General features: G+C 40.2%; 1 protein-coding gene across 5 annotated transcripts in view; it reads left to right on the top strand.

The window, feature by feature from the left end:
- Positions 1-18,878, top strand: part of sytl5 (synaptotagmin-like 5) — a 47,278-nt gene extending 28,400 nt beyond the window's left edge. For 3 of the 5 annotated variants that reach the window (XM_044217009.1, XM_044217012.1, XM_044217010.1), the window contains 13 exons: positions 892-1,020; positions 1,378-1,486; positions 1,600-1,729; positions 6,113-6,213; positions 6,902-6,997; positions 10,008-10,073; positions 11,783-11,961; positions 13,425-13,527; positions 13,643-13,804; positions 13,904-14,012; positions 15,060-15,198; positions 15,830-16,038; positions 16,913-18,878. In XM_044217009.1, coding sequence (XP_044072944.1) covers positions 892-1,020; positions 1,378-1,486; positions 1,600-1,729; positions 6,113-6,213; positions 6,902-6,997; positions 10,008-10,073; positions 11,783-11,961; positions 13,425-13,527; positions 13,643-13,804; positions 13,904-14,012; positions 15,060-15,198; positions 15,830-16,038; positions 16,913-17,055 — 1,675 coding nt within the window. In that variant the 3' untranslated portion in view covers positions 17,056-18,878. The remainder of the gene's footprint in view (positions 1-891; positions 1,021-1,377; positions 1,487-1,599; positions 1,730-6,112; positions 6,214-6,901; positions 6,998-10,007; positions 10,074-11,782; positions 11,962-13,424; positions 13,528-13,642; positions 13,805-13,903; positions 14,013-15,059; positions 15,199-15,829; positions 16,039-16,912) is intronic. The other 2 variants (XM_044217013.1, XM_044217014.1) reach the window with 2 other exon arrangements.
- The last annotated feature ends 39 nt before the right edge of the window (positions 18,879-18,917 follow it).

Raw genomic sequence — 18,917 nt, forward strand, 5'->3', positions numbered from 1 at the left:
GCTAAATGCTAATGTCAGTGTGCTAATATGCTCACAGTAACAATGTTGTCATGTTGATGTTTAGCAGATATAATGTTGACCATGTTAATTAGCTTAGTGTAGCTTGTTAACATGCTAACATTTGCTAATTAACACACAGTCCAGGTGAGGCTGATGGGAATGTCATTAGTTTTGCAGGTATTTGGTCAATAAGCAAAATTGGACAAATAAAAACTTTGACCTGCTGGTGGCGCTTTATGAAAAGATAGGGGATTACCAAAGTCATTCAAATTCATCCTCTTGGCAAAATAAGTATCTGTGCCAAATTTCATGGCAATCCATCCAATAGTTGTAAAAGCATCTCACTAAAAAATCATCAAACTCATGGTGGCACCAAAGTCAGTAGGATACTTCCTGATGGGACCGTGAACATCTCTACAAAATTTTGTGCCAATCCATCAAGTAAATACTGAGATATTTTAATCTGGACCAAAGTGGTGGACCAACCAACGGACCAATTTTGCCATCCATGCAGCCGCGACGCTAGTGTGGCTAAAAATTCTGTATCTGCACCATGGCTCATCACGTGGCCTACATTTCCAAGAAGTTTCACTAACTTCAGGAAGTTTTGTTTTTTAATACCCTGCTAACTTAGAAAAAGAGAAGCAAACAGGATGGAAAACCAATTACTTAGTGGAACAAATTTATCACAATAATTGCAATATAATAATTCAGTTTATTCCTATCTAGAGTGTATTTCCCCTCCATGTTGCAAACTGTAGAGTTGAGTGACCAAGATGATTCTGATAAAGCAGAGGGAGCAGAGAGACACAGTGTAATGACTCTGCAATAATGGACATGACTGATCTCCAATATACAGTAGATAACAGACTCCCTTATGTTTGTGTGTAGAAGGATGAGGATGGATAAAAAAGGCAGCCGACCCACCTTGAAGCCAGAGAACGGAGTGGACAGCGTCAAACCTGCTTCAGATGGAGATGCTCAAAGCGTTCGCTCTGCTCCAAGTCCACGTTCAAACAGGTGCCCATCCACACTACCAACAGACTGAGCTATGTACTGTACATCACATCAATAACATATCATAGCTCCATAAGAGGTCACATTAACACAGTATTTAGGTTAAAATTGGGTTATATCTGTTTGAAAAGTGAACACTTTCAGACATCAAGACTACATAACTGTTTTGTCACATTAAAGCATCTACTGAAGTGATATTTGAGTAAATCTTACTTATGCAGCCAAAGAGCCTCAGGCAGATTGTTTCCCACAAGTGTTTCACAACAATGCAAGACTTAATTTTATTTTATGATGAAGGCTGAAGGGAATGTCATGGGCATTAAATTCTTGTTGTTGAACTGGTTTCTTCCTGCTTTTCAGGGGCAGTGCGGTGGCCTTGGAGTCCTCAGGGATGCCCACGGTTCCCAACAACTTGCGCTCTCAAACTCCGGACAGATCCTACACTCCCAGCGACAACCGGAGGGTCAGGGTCAGCAACTGATACACACAAACACAAAACACACATACAGAAACACACCAGGGTAAACCGCCCAGAAACTATTTTAACAGCTTGGTTGTGTGTGTATTTGTGTTTGCACGCAGCCTGACGGAGCGGAGAGCATTGCCAGTTTACACTCCAGCGACAGTGCGTCTGAGAAAAAAGCTGGCGGCCATCACAGGACGATCTCGGGCACCCCAGCCATTTCTGTGTCCAGGGCTTCGGTTTCTTCAGGTAACCCCACTACGACCCACACCTCTTACTTGGCTTTGTCTTTTCTTTTTTTTTGCTTCACATTGAAGCGACATGACTCCTGCTGTTGTCTCACAGCTTCACACACAAACATTTCAATATCTGAGTCACAGTTTCAAGATGTGTTAGAGGCGACGGTATCATACTGTATCAAAGGTGATTTTAGACAGTCTAACCAGGGCTGTGCACAAACACTCAGCTGCTCTCCAACTCAGACTGTGAAGTACCTTGGACAAAACTACTCCGTACTCCTTCTGTCAGGAGCAGATGTCACGTCTGCACAAATCACACTATTAACTTACACCCCCTCTTTTCACTCGCTCTTCTTTATGTGTTGAACTCTCCTCTTTTTTAAGGATAATTTGCTCCACTTTGTCTCTCTCTGTATCAGACCCTTTATCTCCACTAGCAACAGCTGCTAAGAAGTGCCAAGATTTTAAAATGGCTTCGATTAGTGTCGTTAGCTGGAAAAGAGCTGCCGAGTGAGGATCTCCACTCACGCCTACAGATGTGTCACACCATATATTCAGTATTTTTATATATATATATATATATATATATATACGACTACAACTGAAACCTTTTCTACGATATATATATATATATATATATATATATATATATATATATATATATATATATATATATATATATATATTATCACATCTCGCCCATCTCCGTCTTGTTCCAGTAGCCCATTTGTCGTTCGATGCCCTGGTTCCCCAACACCTGACGCAGACCTTGTTTGGCCGGGCGACGTCTGAGCCAGCATGTCATATATTTCATTGTCACTCATCATCATCATGAGGTAGGCAGCAGCGTGAAGGGTCTTGCCTAAGGACCCACACTGGATGATGGGTCATTGCTCATTGCGCTCCGAGGGGGATTCGAACCCTTGTTCCCCCGTGAATGTCGGCAGAAGACGGCAACGGCCAAATACCTCCAACGAGTAAGGCAAGTCCTAAGAAGTCAGCTCAATGGCAAGAACAAGGCCCAGGCAATAAACAGCTACGCCCTGCCAGTGATCAGATACCCTGCGGGAATAATAAGGTGGCCAAAGGAAGAGATACAAACCACAGACGTTAAGACACGAAAGCTCCTCACCATGCATGGAGGGTTCCATCCCAAATCCAGCACCCTGAGACTGTACGCTAGCCGTAAGGAAGGCGGCCGTGGACTAGTGAGTGTGAGAGCCACTATCCAGGATGAAACATCCAAGATAAGGCCTCAACAGATGACGTGCTCAGGGAATGTCTCAGGCAATGGGGAACAGAGGAAGACGTGCTGGAGGAGGAACCATCATGGGAGGACAAACCCCTGCATGGGATGTACCACCGGAACATAACTGAAGTGGCTGATATCAAGAAGTCCTACCAATGGCTAGAGCGGGCTGGATTGAAGGACAGCACAGAGGCACTTATCATGGCTACACAGGAGCAGGCCCTGAGCACCAGAGCAATAGAGGCCCAGATCTACCACACCAGACAAGACCCAAGGTGTAGGCTGTAGAAAGAGGCCCCTGAGACAATCCAGCACATAACTGCAGGGTGTAAGATGCTGGCAGGAAAAGCATACATGGAGCGCCATGACCAAGTAGCTGGCATAGTGTACAGGAACATCTGCACTGAGTATGGACTGGAAACCCCGAGGTCAAAGTGGGAAACACCTCCAAAGGTGGTAGAGAATGACCGAGCCAAGATCCTATGGGACTTCCAGATTCAGACTGACAGAATGGTAATGGCGAACCAGCCTGACATCGTGGTGGTGGACAAACAGAAGAGGAAAGCCGTTGTGGTTGACGTGGCGATACCAAGCGATGGCAACATCAGGAAAAAGGAACATGAGAAATACCAAGGGCTCAGAGAAGAGCTGGAGAAGGCCTGGAAGGTGAAGGCAACAGTGGTGCCCGTGGTCATCGGAGCACTCGGGGCAGTGACCTCAAACTGGAGGAGTGGCTACAGCAGATCCCTGGAAGAACACCAGACATCTCAGTCCAGAAGAGTGCAGTACTAGGAACAGCAAAGATACTGCGCAGAACCCTCAAGCTCCCAGGCCTCTGGTAGAGGACCCGAGCTCGAAAGATGAGACCACCCGTGGAGGGTGAAGGACAAAGTTTTTTTTATATGGTTGTGGATTAATGGTGACAACTGAATGTATTTATACAGCTGAAACGATTAGTTGATTCATCAATGGGCAGGCAATTAATCAACTTATCCTTTAAGTCATTTATCAGGATAGATTTTTAAGATCCTAGTACTTTTCTATAATTTTATTCATAGGCTTGTGTCTGACTATATGGTTGATGTGCTCCAAAGATACAGTTTGTCCCTGGAGGACTCCTCAGATCCTCAGACTCAGATGCTCACTGTTTCAAAATCTCAGACAAAGACTTACGGGAAAGCTGCCTCTTGCAGTTTTAGACCCAGTTTTGCAGTTTTGCCTGCTTATTTACACTTCTAATCAATTTCCAATTTCCAAATCTAACTCAACTTTCCTCTTTCGCTCTTTTTTACCAGTATATATTTTAGATGATTAAAGGAATACTCTCTAAGAGTTTATATACTCAGATTTATATCAATCTGTGTGTTAAGTACGGAGCTAGAGCCGGGAGGCGATTATTTTCTTAGCGTAAAGCCTGGAAGCAAGGAGAACAACTATGCTGGCTATCTCCAAAGTTCAAGAGTATGCCTTCCAGCTCTGAGGCTTAATTATGAACATCTCATTTGTTACGCAACACATCTCATTTAGTCTATACACAAAGTCTTTTTAAGCCTTTTTTTAAACCATGCTGTTGAAGTACAAATTCATGTGTTATTCATCAGTTAACCATAAAGCTAACTGGTTATTGGATTCTGAGCCAAGACAGTTAATAATGGTAGCTATGTTAGCTGATAATAATAGTAGAACAGTAAACAGTTAACTGTTTCGTTATTATATGTTTTAGTTTGCCAGTTGTTTAACTGGTTTATTCTAGACATATTGACATCATTTTTAAAACTATTTTTACTACGAGGAAAATAGCATCCAAAGCGAAAAGGGAGTAGTACTGCAGTCAGCTTGATGAATTAAGATCAAAGCAATCATTGGTGAATCATTATTTTTACTTTGAGCAATGTGTGTATACCGTGTGTGTGTGTGTGGGTGTGTATAGTATGTGTGTGTGTTATTTGCTCAACTCTGTTTTGTATCAATCGAATGTTCTTCATATTAATAATCATATCAATGAAATGTATTTGTTAAATTTTAGGAAATGAGTGTGATTATTAAATATTTTTAGGTGCAAATTAATTATATTTTAAGGTATTTGTATTCCAACAGTATTCAGGTGTTTATGCTTCAAATTTGGGATTTCCCGCGGCCCTTTGCCATCCCCTCTCTCGCTCCCACATTTCCTGTCTTTCTTCAGCTCTTCTGATCAAATAAAGGCAAAAGCCTCAAAAAATAATCTATAAAAAAAAAAAAAAATACAGGGTTCAGTTTCCTAGTAATAACCAAGCATTACCTCATTATCTAAATAACTACAGATTAGTTTGTGGGATTAGTGGTTACGTTCAAAAAGCCCTGTTCATGACTAGCACATGTGTATTTCATCATCTGGTGAACCAGCTGACTTTTGCCTGGGACCCGTTCACTTTAGCCCCAGTCTTTTTGCATGGTATCATGAATATAGCCATCAAGTGCATATTTAGGCTGCTGAAAACATTAAAAAGTCAGCCAGTGACGACATTTTCAACCAACTCATAGAGCTAACGTTAGCTTCATTAGCAAGTTAACTACAGCTGATAAAATCTGCCAGTGACAGCTGACATTTCAGCAAAATGAGAAGCTGCTTTTTTTCTACTGCTGTCTAAAAATCAGGACTTAATGTTTCAAAAATGACTATGAATTTCGAGAGGTAATCTGCGACCATTGTGTGAATATGTGCTGTGCGAGAACAGAAAGCTTGACAGTCGTAGCCTCCAACTCTAGCCCCACACTTAACGAAAAGACATGAGGGATGGTTTCAATATTCTCGTCTGACTCTCAGCAAGAAAACGAATTAGCATATTTCCCAAAGTTTTTAACTATTCCTTTAAATTATCAACTCTTTCTTTCTAATTACTCTGTTTACTCTTAATTTAAATCACTTTGAGTTGCTTTTCGTGCACATTAGGTGCAAAATAAATTGAATTTGTTATTGTTACTGTTATATGGAGTTTGGAAATTTGCACACATGGTGATAATCATTAGTTCCTACCCTCTGCCCTACTGTCTGCTTCTCTGGCCCCTCACTCCCTTCAAACAGCATCTTTGAAACTACTTTCTTTTTTTTTTCTCACTCCTCCTCTGCATCCCCTGTCTCCCTCTCCTCCCTTCCTGCACCAGATCACAGTCGCTCAGAGATGGACCTGTCAGCTCCTGGTTATGAACCCAGTGATGATACCTTCAGTCTCAGGAGCCGTTCGGTCCCCGGGCTCAACGAAACAGTAAGCAGCATCAATCCGTCCTTTTATCCTCCTTCAGCTGTATACCTGCACACTGATCACATATTTGATTTCTGCAACAAATTCACCACAGACTTCAGTCACAGCAAAAGCTTTTTGACTGTGAAATTCTCACAGCCTGTTTGATTTTTCAGTCCATGCCCCTTTTAAATCCATACATACTATACTGTATGTCCATATCGAGCTCAGGATCTGTGGGCTGATGAATTCAACGTGGTGCATCAGATGTGGGGCTGAATGTTAATTTCACTTCAGAGCTCACTTCAAAGAGCATGACAACATCTAAACGGCTGTAGGCTGAAAACAGGTGGAGGATCTGATGGTCAGTATGGAGCTGCTTTGTCTCTGCGTTTACTGAGTGTTCATTTGCATTCAAAGCGCTTCATGGAAACGCTGGAACTCAGACATACACATGATATTTTTTTTAACCTACTCATCCATTCATGCTTACAAGTTTACTGTAAACCCAATGACATTGTGATTTTGCGTGTGAAAAACAAGCAAATTACCACACTCTGTCCTGACTCTGTCTGATTGAGTTTATGGAAGCTGGCTGCATCCACCCACACAGAGCTGCGGTGTGGAAAACTGTGTAACGTTCAAAGACGCTTTGGCCAGCTTCCCAGATGTTATCTCCTTTTTGATTAAATCCGAATGCTGTCATCCGCAGGAGTTTTCTGATGAGGATGCAGAGGAAGACATCGATGCCCTGATGTCGGCTCACAGCAAGACTGCCACCCGACGCTTCAGCAACGCAGTGTCAACGGTAACACCCTTGTTAAAGCTAGTACAAACAGAACAAGATCAAAAACATATTCTGGGAAGTCCTGTATGCATACTGTGCAGTACAAACATGTGCATCCACTCTGTGTACACGCATCTCTTACAGGTGTGTAAGTTCTATTGTTGACTGCGTAAACATAGTGTGAGCTTTGGGGCCGGGGGACATCTTGTATCACGAACACCTTCCACTGCATGCTTGGGAAGCCTGCTGCATTTACATAAACTATATTGAGTTTGTAGTATGGTAAAGGGTTACTGTAGTGTATGTTCTGTGTTCTGTGTAAATTTGTGTAAATTCCTTGTTAGTAATAACTTTATAGTTTTTATGATATTTTATCATATCATATAGGGCTGATTAACCTAAGTTACCAAAAAACATATTATCTCATTTACCCCTAGTGGTATCTAGCCATGCAGATAGTTTTGGTTTTATGTGCCCAAGTTTTTAACATATGTCTCTCTGATTTTTTTTGTTGTTGTTGCAATGGACAATGGAGCTAAGTGGAATTTCTTTTGTGATGCGCACAGGAATAAGAAAATATGTTTAAAGCTGCTCTATTCAATATTTTTTATATTAACAATGGCATAAATTACTACGAGTATTGTGAAAGGCGTGGCTCGTAATGGTGAACCCACAGATAATTATCACCCAACTCTGCAGTTCCCCTCAGCTCTACAGAGCATTTTAGCCTGTTTAAGCTAATTGTTTTAGTTTTCTGGCCCACAACTTTACTGTTTTGGTTCACTCTCACCGCTCTCATCAGCTTCCTTTCCAGCTGCAACAGGAAGCAGTTTTTAGCCAAAAACCTCTGATAAACTCACTGAACACAACCTGCTCTGCACCAAAAAGCAGACAAAGTTTGCAACTAGCTGGTGAACATAGTGCAGCATTTAGCAGCTAAAGAGTCAGATATTTCCCTCAGGAGTTAGTGAAGACTAAAAACAGAGCTGGACTTAGATGTGTTGAGTGGGCACAAACACGACTCCAAATGAATGCTAATGTTGCTCTGTATCTGCAGAATGACAAAATAGGCAACTGTTTGCTAACATGTTTACCTCACCAACTTTACAAGGTGATATATGTCAGTGTTGTGTTTACAGCTTGTCCCGCTGCCCCTAAGTGGCCCAAAAAAAATCAGTTAATGCAGCTTTGAATTTTGGGTTTCTTTGTTTGTTTGAAAGCTTTATTTCTAATCTTAGAACAGACCATCAGACACAAAGGATGTCATTTATCAGTCCATTAAAAACAAGTGATACAAGGGTGAACATCTCGAAACAGACCCCCACTACAGCAACATCTCTTTTCATAAACAGCGTGACTCTGGCTAATCCACAGACCTCACCATGAACAGTTTTTATTGTAACTACTTTCCCCTGTGCAGGAGAAGTAGTTCCAGTCAAAACTCTTGATGTGTTCTGCTGATTGTCGAGAATAACAGGGACACTGATTCTGGAAAGAGATGTTGCTGTTGAGCTGTTTAAATGTGATTTTTCGATGCCTTCAACACCACAAATTGAATTGAAATCTATCGTATTGGGGCAGGGGCAGAAATTATGGATATCTCAAAACATGGGCACATAAAACTTTCTGCACGGTTAAATTTTATCACACATATTAAATTGATACTCTTTTTTGCTTGACTTGATTTCCCATGTTTACACTTGAGCCTTGAGCAAAGTGGACTTGGTGACACGTGTTATTTTCTTCTGGACACCCTCACGACCAACTATTGAGTACTTAGTCTGGCAGAAAATCCATTTATTCAAATGGCCTAAATAATTAGCTTATTTGCCAACTCATACCATGTTGTTTGTATGAATGGAAGTGGAAGGAGGTGATGAGGGACATTATGCAGATAGTTGAGTCTGTCATTGAGCCGAGCTCTAATATACTCTGCCCGCTGTTACATGATTCACTTCATGGAGGGCTTTGGGTGGATAATGAAAACACTACTGAAATAGTATTAGTGCCATTTATTTAGTCATGCAATTTCCATTACGAGTTAGATATTGTTTTTCAAGCTTTAGAGAAACCTTTGTTTTTATTCTATTAATTCAGTTTTACTGATGAATCTAAATGAGCAACGAATATACACTCAGTTGACAGTTTATAAGGTAGCTCAAACTAATACAGTCTAATACAACAGTCCTGCAATCAGTCCAACCTTCATGAAGGTTATAATGTTTAGTTTTTGTTCTGTTTTAGAAAGGTTGATTCAATTTATTATGAGCAAGTAGTTAGTGTTGCTGTTGAATTGTATTGCATTATACAGAGAGGTGTTTTTGTTATTTAGCGTACCCTCTATGGGGTGGACAAAATAATAGGAACACCTGTCAGTATAAAAACTGAGGCTGATGGGAATGTTATTAGTTTTGTAGGTTTTTGGTCATAAAACAAAGGAGGTCAAAGTATTGGACAAATTAAAATTTTGACCTGATGATGGCACAAGTTCACCAAAGTCAGCAGGATTCATCCTCAGGGGAATATAAATGTCTGTACAAAATTTCATGGCAATCCATCCAAAAGTTGATAAGATATTTTAGTCTCTATCATCCCTTGAGCAACACCACTAGTGTGGCTAAAAATAATTAGAAAGAAATGTAAATTATAAATACATATATAATGATTTAAATTTTTTTTAATAGATGTAGTAAACATCATGGAGGAACTACACTTCTTCCTCATTTTGACTGTTGCCCTGTGTGTGTGTGTCCAATGCGTCCATGTTGATTTCACAGACGATTCCAGATGAGTTGTAATCTCTGTGGTTTCATCTGATAATCACCATGGTAACCGTGTGCAATGTGATTTCTGGCTGTGCTGCTGTAGATGGGGGGTTTCTGCAGCTCCTCCTCAGGGGCTGGGGGTCTGTGCTCGGGGTCTGCCTCTATCACTAACGCATAAAAGCGCTCAGATCTCTCTCTTTCTCCTCTTTTCCCTTCTTCCCTCCCCCATTTATCTCTCTCTATCACTTAAATTAATCGGCTGCTAGTCTTCCACTCCCGGCTCAGAGAGAAGGTGGGGGTACCTCAATGTCCCTGACTCGGATGCTGAGACTGTAAGTCTCCACTTCCACGTTTCTGCATGCATTTATATCCACCACTACATTATAGAACAGTAAAGGTTCAGCAGCAAAGCACCAGAGCACAAATATTACATACGACATTCAATAATGTATACTGATTTTTCCTGAATATGCCGGTATATTCAGAATATAACTGAATGTTCGGTGTGTGTTTGTGCTCATACTTGCTTTTCTTCATGTTTTCGTAATGTCTGTTTCCATTAAGTCTAAGCTCCTCCTCACATTAAACTATTCATGTATCACACTAGCTCCCTGCAGGATATAAGTGAAGTAGACTTTCCAGTAGAAGAAGCACAGTGTGGCTCAATTCTGGCTTCTTTACGTCAGCTCTCTCCAGACAGCAATGGTATTATCAGTGGATTATACCAGTTATATCCTGTCCAGTGCTACAACAGTCATGTTTGCCTGCTTCCCAAGAAATTTTCCAGACACAATTACCTGCAGTGGTTGTAATGATTTGGAGTCTTTTGTTCATGAAATAGGTTTTGCAGGTACACAATATGAGGAGGCAAAATGTGGTCTTCAAGCTCTTGTTTGTCGCATAAGACTTACTTTTTAATTTGGCAATCTATGAAACTCAGGAGGTGCAGCCACACAGGTCAATACACTCACTGTTCGACAATGTAAAGTTAACTTTTGGATGTTACTGGTCATAATAAGACCACATGATTGGCAGCTTTCACTGGAGTTTTTACTTTATTTTACTTGTTTGTCTTTTTGGTTTTTAATCCTATTTATTCTTCTGATTATACACTTTTATTCCATGTTCCTTTCATCTAATCTGCCTTTTATTTGACCGAGCTGTCTTTGTTGTTTGTGTTTGATTTTTTTATGACTTGTAATTAGAGTTGAAACAATTAGGCGATTAGCTGATCGGCAACGGCAAGTAATTTTTCAAACAAAACAATCTCCAGATTCTCAGTTTCTATGTCTTACGTGATGGTAAATTGAATACCTTTTGGGTTTTGGACTGTTGGTCAGACAAAATAAGCAATTTGAAGAACGATTGTTAGGTTAATCTGTACGGGCATTGCAGTTTTTATTTTGCAGTATAACCAAAATATCAATATACAGCCTAACTTGAAATCCACAACTTCTCCATTGTCCCCTTCCCGCCTGCCTGCAGAAACAGGAGGGGTCGACCAAAATATGTCAAAGTGACTTTCCACCTCATCCTTTCACTTAATCTCACTTAGAGGAAATAGTTTCTGGTCTATTACACATCCTATATGACACACCACACCCATTTATATGCAGTAACCTTTCCAGGCCCTGTTCATATCTCCTCTATACTAGAGTACCTGCATGTCCCCTATGTGTCCAGCAGGCCACTGAATCTTCTGAAGTCTGAAGTCTACAGTATACAACCTTGTAGGAGTGCAGTTGTAGCAATGTAATTTTTTAAATTGCATGAGCCTTAACATTACCATGTATTGCCACAGATTTTATTCCATTCAAGTTCACACTGTTTTATATGTTTTATTTCCAGCATATTTCATCAGCGGTCTGCAATACTTTAGATGCTGTTGTTGTTTTCTTGATCTTCCCGAATCTCTCTTTTATGTTTTATACCTCATGTGTTGCTCTCTGTTTTCCTTCCTGACCTCTTCAACTCTCTTTTCTTCCTTTGACCTCCTCCTCCTCTCATATCTCCCTCTCTATCTCCTGTCTTTGCCTAACAGAGTAGCATAAACAGCCTGATGAGCATGTACAGTGAGACTGGTGACTATGGCAACGCCAGGGTGAGCGGTGAGATCCTACTGAACATCAGCTACAGCTACAAAACCGGTGCTCTCAATGTCCTGGTGAAAGAGTGTCACAACCTGGCAACAGGGGATGAGAGGAGGCAACGCACCGACGCGTAAGAGTGCACACACACACACACACACACACACACACACACACACAGACAGATACTGTGCTTAGATACTCCAACATTTTGGGAAATACTCTTTGTTCGCTGTCTTACCAGGAGTTAGATGAGAATGTTAAAATGTCCGTTTTATTTTCTGTCAGTTGAGTAGCGAGATTGGTCCAGGATGTGTTTAGCCTAGCTTAACACAAAAACAGAAAGCAGAGGGAAACAGCATCTAAGAAAAAAAGGAAAAATACACCTTCCAACAACTCCAAAACTGTCCTGTATCTTAGTTATCAAGCTAATATGTCCAAGAGTCACCTGGGTTTTGAGCAAAGCCGGTAACTTCACTATGAGGTCAATACTTTAAGATGTGTGCAGTCAGTGTACCCGACTGTTATTAGACAAGAAGAAGTTAAACATCAAACTTTATTCTTGACCTTGGAATTAGTAGCTTAACAAAAACAATCCCAACTCAAGGTCCACTTACAGTATTTGCCTTTTCTGGAGCTTTAAGTTTTTTCACATGGGGAGCGACACTCATCTCTCATTGAAAATGAATTACCAGGTGGCGTTAATCACTTCCCCTTTAAGCTTTAGTCATATCACACGTCAGCACATTTCTCAGTTGTCATGGAGACAGATCTGTTGACATGCAAGCACAGAAGCACTTTTAGGATTTCTTGTTAGTATTTTTAGTGTTCATTTTTTGTTTACTTCAGTTATAAGCCAACAATAATAACAACGCTTTGGTTGCCAGGTTGTGAAAAATCACTGTTGCTGGTGTGTCAATAATAGTCAAATCATTAATAAAGGAATTAATTAAAGGTCACGAGTTTCTCCATTTCTAATCAGCCATAAAGTCTTCAGTTGTAAATGTTACTAATGCCATTAATGACGGGTCACAGGCCTCTCAGCCTACAACATGACAATCAACACCATCCATTAGTTACAACCTATAAAATATTTATAAATATATATATATATATATATATATATATAATAACTCAGTAGAAAGTGGTGACAAAATAATTCAACTGCTCATTAAATGACAATGTCTCATTTTCTATTTCTACATGTGAAATACGCAAAAGGTGTGAAAAAGCTTTGTTAGTTTTCTTAAACGGCACCTTTGATGGAGGCTTGCTGTCAAACTGTATAACAATACAGTAACATCTACTTTGAACACACAGAGATTAAATTAATATCAACCTTTTTATCTAACTCCTGATAAAAAAGCAAAAAAAAGCATGTTTTCTAAAATGTCAGAGTAATCCTTTAATTCCAGTTAAATTAACAGTGTTTTGTAAATTCTACTGTTCAAAATGTACTGTTATATTTACTGAGTATTTAATGAGTATCTACTGTAAGAAATCAGGGGCAGCTGATATTTCATGTTGTTATAAACAAGAACAAATCCATCTCCTCGTATGGAGCCCGACTGAGTAACTGTGTCTTCTTCATGGCAGTTATGTGAAGACTTACCTGCTGCCAGATATGTCACGACAGAGCAAGAGGAAGACGAGCATCAAGGCCAACACCATTAATCCCGTTTTCAATGAGACTCTGAGGGTCAGTGGCTGAAAAACTCAATAATCACAAACTTGCAAAGATTATTCTGTGAACTTAAGTTGTCAAATTCAAAATTTATATCATTAAGCTCGTGTTTTTTCACTGTGTTGTGTAGTACGTGATCAGCCACTCGCAGCTGGAGACTCGAACCCTGCAGGTCTCTGTGTGGCACCACGACCGGTTTGGACACAACAGCTTCCTGGGAGAGGTGGAGCTGACCTTTGACTCCTGGGCGTTTGATTCCCAAATAGAGGACTGGCACGCTCTGCAGCCCAAGGTAGGAACCAGAATCAAGCATGTTGTCACACATATTGTCTTCTTCTTCTACGTTATACAGTGCAAACAGTGATGAATGATGTGAATGATGTTTGTGTAGCTGGAGAACAATATAGACTCCACGATGCAGTATAAAGGAGAACTGACTGTCGTGTTGAAGTACATACCTGCAGAGAAGAACCTCACGCTGCCTCTGGACCAAGTACAAGGTACATTCATAACTGTGATGACTATTACACATTATATATCATGTTCTAACTCATGTTGTTTAAAGAGGTGCAATAATTGCCTTAACATAAAAATACCTACATTTTGACAGATAAAATTAGATGTTAAAATCCCTGTTTGTTGTCCCTTAAGTAGCTTTAAGGTTGTTCAAATCAACTTATTCCACACTGTCTGACAGTATCGTATTCAGTATATTCTGTATCAGCTTGTTTCAGCTTTTTATTGAAGTTATATCATGTTTACACTGAGTGAAATATTCAAACCTGCATGTTTTTATTAATTGCACCATCAAATGTAAATGTTCTAGATGTCTTCTGGATCAATTTATATTTATTTCCATGACATATTTGGTATATATGGAAACTTTCGGATCTCTACTAGAATTTAGAATAAAGTTTTGTGGGTTTGATTGATTTCAATGTTTCTCTGCATAGCATGACTTTGTAATAATGTTTTTTCTCTACTACTTTCAAATAAGGCACCCGTTATAAAGGCCCTTTAAGTTATAACTAATGCCTTAATTTATTGTTAGTAAAGTTTTACGTTTTACTTCATAGATGAGTTATTAGCCATTATTGACAACAGATTTTGGCATGCCAGGTTGTGAAAAATTCCTTTCACTGATTAAAATAATTATGTCCATTTATTTCTAGAAATAATAATAACAAGCTGGACCAAAATCCATGTATTAACAAATTATTAACACTTACAACTGACTCGATAACTAAAACCCTTTTGAAATGACTTATTAACATGTATAACTGCAGACTTGATGGCTTATTAGAAAGTGACACCTGAATGTAGGTTACTCTTTCTTTGTAATTATCATAATTACATGTCCTGAGTGTATGTGCTTGGCTTTGTACATACGAGGTGCATATTTATGTCTGTGTGCATAAGTTGTCCTCATGTGTAAAGCACTTTACTACAAACCTGTTTTGTTTCTCAAGTGTAACATAAATAAACGTGAACCTTTTGAATTGAAGATTGTTTATTCTTTCTCTCTGTCTGCTTCCCTCCCCCCTCAGTGAAGAAAGGGTTCCTGAAAGGCAAGAAGACGAGCAGCTTCACTCTGCCCAAAGGGGGCATGGTTGAGCTGCTGGTCAAAGGAGCCAAAAATCTAACTGCTGTCAAGTCTGGAGGCACTTCTGATCCTTTTGTGAAAGGGTGAGACGCTCTTTTCAAGGGCGGGTTGGAAACTTTTAAATGGGGGCAAGACTGGGGCACAGTTTTAAAGAAGGGGGGCACATTTGTAAAACTGAGTTAAGACTCACTTTTAAAGCCACAACTCTTGGCAATAAGAAACTCTACATTATAAAGTTATTCATTGTAATACATTAATGCCAAATAAACAACTTTAATGTTAAGACATGTATAAGGCCCCCCACCCCTGCTACATCAGAGCACCCAGACTGAAAGACACTTTGTTATCATTTTGTGTCTCTTTGTGGTCGTTTTTGGTCTCTTTATGATAGTTTGCTTTTCTTTGTGGACGTTTTGCTTCTCTTTGTAGTAGTTTTGTGTCTCTGTGCTCGTTACTTTATATAGAGTCTCTGGTTCACTGCCCCTGGGCCTGTACCCGGTAGGCCTATTCAGTAATCCATCCATGATACTAACAAGCCAACTACCTCCTGACTCTGGTAGGGGGGGCACCAGTGGTGGCAATCAGATTCTGGGGGGGCCTGTGCCACCCCTGGCCACCCTTCTGGCCCCACCCCTGGCTCCCTTGTTACATAAAATGTGAATTTGAAAAACACAGCCTGAGCATTGTAAAGTAAAGTTGTATTCTTTCTCCCAGATACCTCCTCCCTGACAGCAACAAGTCAACCAAGCACAAGACAGTGGTGGAACGACGCACTGTGAACCCGCAGTGGAACCACACCTTCACTTACTGTGGTCTGCAGCCAGGAGACCTCAACAACGTCTGCCTGGAGCTCACTGTGTGGGACAAAGAAGCCCTGGCCAGCAATGTCTTCCTGGGAGGAGTCAGGCTCGGAGCTGGCACTGGTGTGTATAAGGTTGACTGCTGGAAAAGAATAGTACCTGGTTGACGTTAGTATGTGAGACAAGACTTTTTTTTCTCTCTTATAAGATCAAAGTCTTGCACAAAATTTCAAATAAGGTAGTTAAAACCTCTGAAACTTGCACAGTTCTCCGTGGGCTAAAGAGCTTTACTGGAACTTTGTGGAGGCTGATGCAGTATATCTACAGGAATAATTTCTGCTGGAATGCTTACTCCATAAAAGTAAGCTTTTATTCAAGTTCAAACAAACATGGCTTGAAAATATTTTGAAAAAAACCTAAATTAAGGACATATATGCTTACCAAACAAAAGTCCTGAATCATAAGTTACATCTCACTTTTCTAGAAGCCAAAGATCTTTAGTTGCACAGTTGGGAGCTGGTATTCTTCCTCTGGTTATTGAGGTTGGCAGATTGAAAAACATTCAAAGGGAAAACATATTGTATGAGCTGTGTGATTTGGGAGAAGAGGAAAGTGAGGCCCTTTTTCTTTTGTATTGTACACACTACAATAATTTTTTATATTTTCCATGAAATGGCTCGACAAAACCCTGAAATATTCTGGCAAATTGGAATTGTTGTTCAGTTTTTATGTTTAAAGGAATGGTTTGACATACTGAAAATGTCGACCTATTTTTGTAGTATAATTTGAAAAGGTATACGCAGTATTCAGGATCTATGTCTTGTAAGCCAGTGCAGATTGTATGCATGGCACAACATAAAAACTTAGCTTTATAGTTATAAATGAATCACTTAATTTAATATCCAGAACTTGAGTGTTGAGAGTGTTCCTCAGGGCTCTCTAGTGGCTCCAACAAAGTAAAACAAATGTTTAAGTGTTTGTCTCTTCTTCCCTCTAGGCAAAAGCTACGGGAACGATGTAGACTGGATGGACTCATTCGGGGAGGAACAGCGGCTGTGGCAACGCATGATTGAAAACCCAGAAGTCCCTCACGAATGTACTCTGATGCTGCGATCCAGCATGCGCAAATGCAACACATGAGGCGGACAGAAGCACAGACAGAGAGGATAAAAGAGAATAACAGAGGGAGAGGAGAAAAAGAAAGAAGTGAAGTGAAAGCATTAGGAGAGCGCTGGAGAAGTGGAACAGTCAAGAAAAAAACAAAACAGCAAAGGGTCCAGGACTCAAACGCTCATAAAGGAACAGAGACCATCTCTCTCACTTCTTCTTTCCCCCTGAGATACCCCTGTTCAGATCCCTTCTCCTGTCCAGAACAGCCAGTCATGCCTTACACAATCATCTACATGTGCTCCCTTCTGCCCCCAAAGCATCTAGTCTTGACCAAGCACTGCTGCTTATTGCTGTATATGAAAAACGTGTGTTGTATGTAACTTACTGAACCTACCGAATAAGCACACGGTGTGACTCCTGATGTGTCCATCTTCGTCTCTGTGATTCATGTACATACAGAGTCATATCTGCATGTAGTTACAGCTGACGGAGACCATTTCTAAGGCATTAGATGAGGCACTGATCAATAATGTAGAGACATTCCCTTTATAAGCAACCAAGCTTAACCCAGGTCTGAAGCACATGATGATGCTGAGATTCATCCTCTTATAAATAGTTGTGTACAGAGGTGGAAAGTGACTAGTTCTTGTACTACTCTTCTTACTCAAGTCATTGATGCAGAATGATTATCACTTGTGAGGAAAATTACTTTTTTAACCATTTTTATATCAATCGCCAGTTGTTTCTTTAGCACCGTCATCAGTACTTTGGTTTTCGAACCAAAAACCTGCAAAATGAATGACATTCCCATCAGCCTCAGCTGTACTTTATGTGTAGTACTAATTAGCAAATGCTAGCATGCTAACAGGCTAAAGTAAGATTGTGAACACGGCAAACATTATACCTGTCAATACCTCTTAGCAATTAGCTCAAAGCTCCACTGTGTGTATGTACAGCCTCACAGAGCCACTAGCATGGCCATACACTCATGGCCATTAGTGTTGTTGCTTGATAAATGATTAAATCAGTTAATTGAAAGCAAAATTGATGGAAATTTATTTTCTGTTGATCAACTAACCGATTAACCAACTCTCAGCACTTAAAAATAGTACAAGTTCTTGAAAAATGTACTTGCAGTGACAAGAGTACTTGTTACTTTCTACCTCTGGTTGTCAAAAGAAAAAAAAAATCGAGACAGATTACACAATTTAGACAAGCTTCAATGTAAATTAACATAACACTGTATCAGTGTGATAATAGAAACTGCATGGTATTAGAGAAAACAGGTAGAAGAACAAAAGGTTATGTAAAGCACTGATAATGACATGACTTTAAACTCAGAAGAGAAATTTTAAGTGCATTCCCAGGAACCCTGAGACGGGGGCTGTGTGTTATAGAGTGAGTCAGCACTGAGGCGAGCTGCCTTCATCTCAGGGGGAGCCTAATAATGAGCCAGTGACAGTCACCTTGTCCCTGTCGCCCGGGGCTCTGCGATCCACCATCCTGTGATGAGTCACGCAATTCACAAAAAACAATTCTCAAACCCTGTACTACCATTTTTTCATGTGGAATGCCAATTTTGTCTGCTTGTCCTTGGCAATTCTCTGCTCTGAACTCCCAGAGCAAAACAGTTTCACACTGCACAATTATAGTAAAAATACATGGTGATCACTGTACAGCATACTTTAGATGAGAGGCTCGTGCAATACCTGATTACTGAAGAAACTCTTGATGTACAGCATGTACTTTCTCTGTTGTGTCTAGTTTCCAAGCATCAAACTCACTGTATCCAAGTCTATTTTGTCCTAAATGTGTTTCAGGAATATTTTGAAATAAACACATCTTTCCATAGACTGACTGCTTGCCTTTTTTCTTGGAGAATATTTCCATTA

Source organism: Siniperca chuatsi, linkage group LG12 (assembly GCF_020085105.1).
Source record: "Siniperca chuatsi isolate FFG_IHB_CAS linkage group LG12, ASM2008510v1, whole genome shotgun sequence".
NCBI classification, from domain to species: Eukaryota; Metazoa; Chordata; class Actinopteri; order Centrarchiformes; family Sinipercidae; genus Siniperca; species Siniperca chuatsi.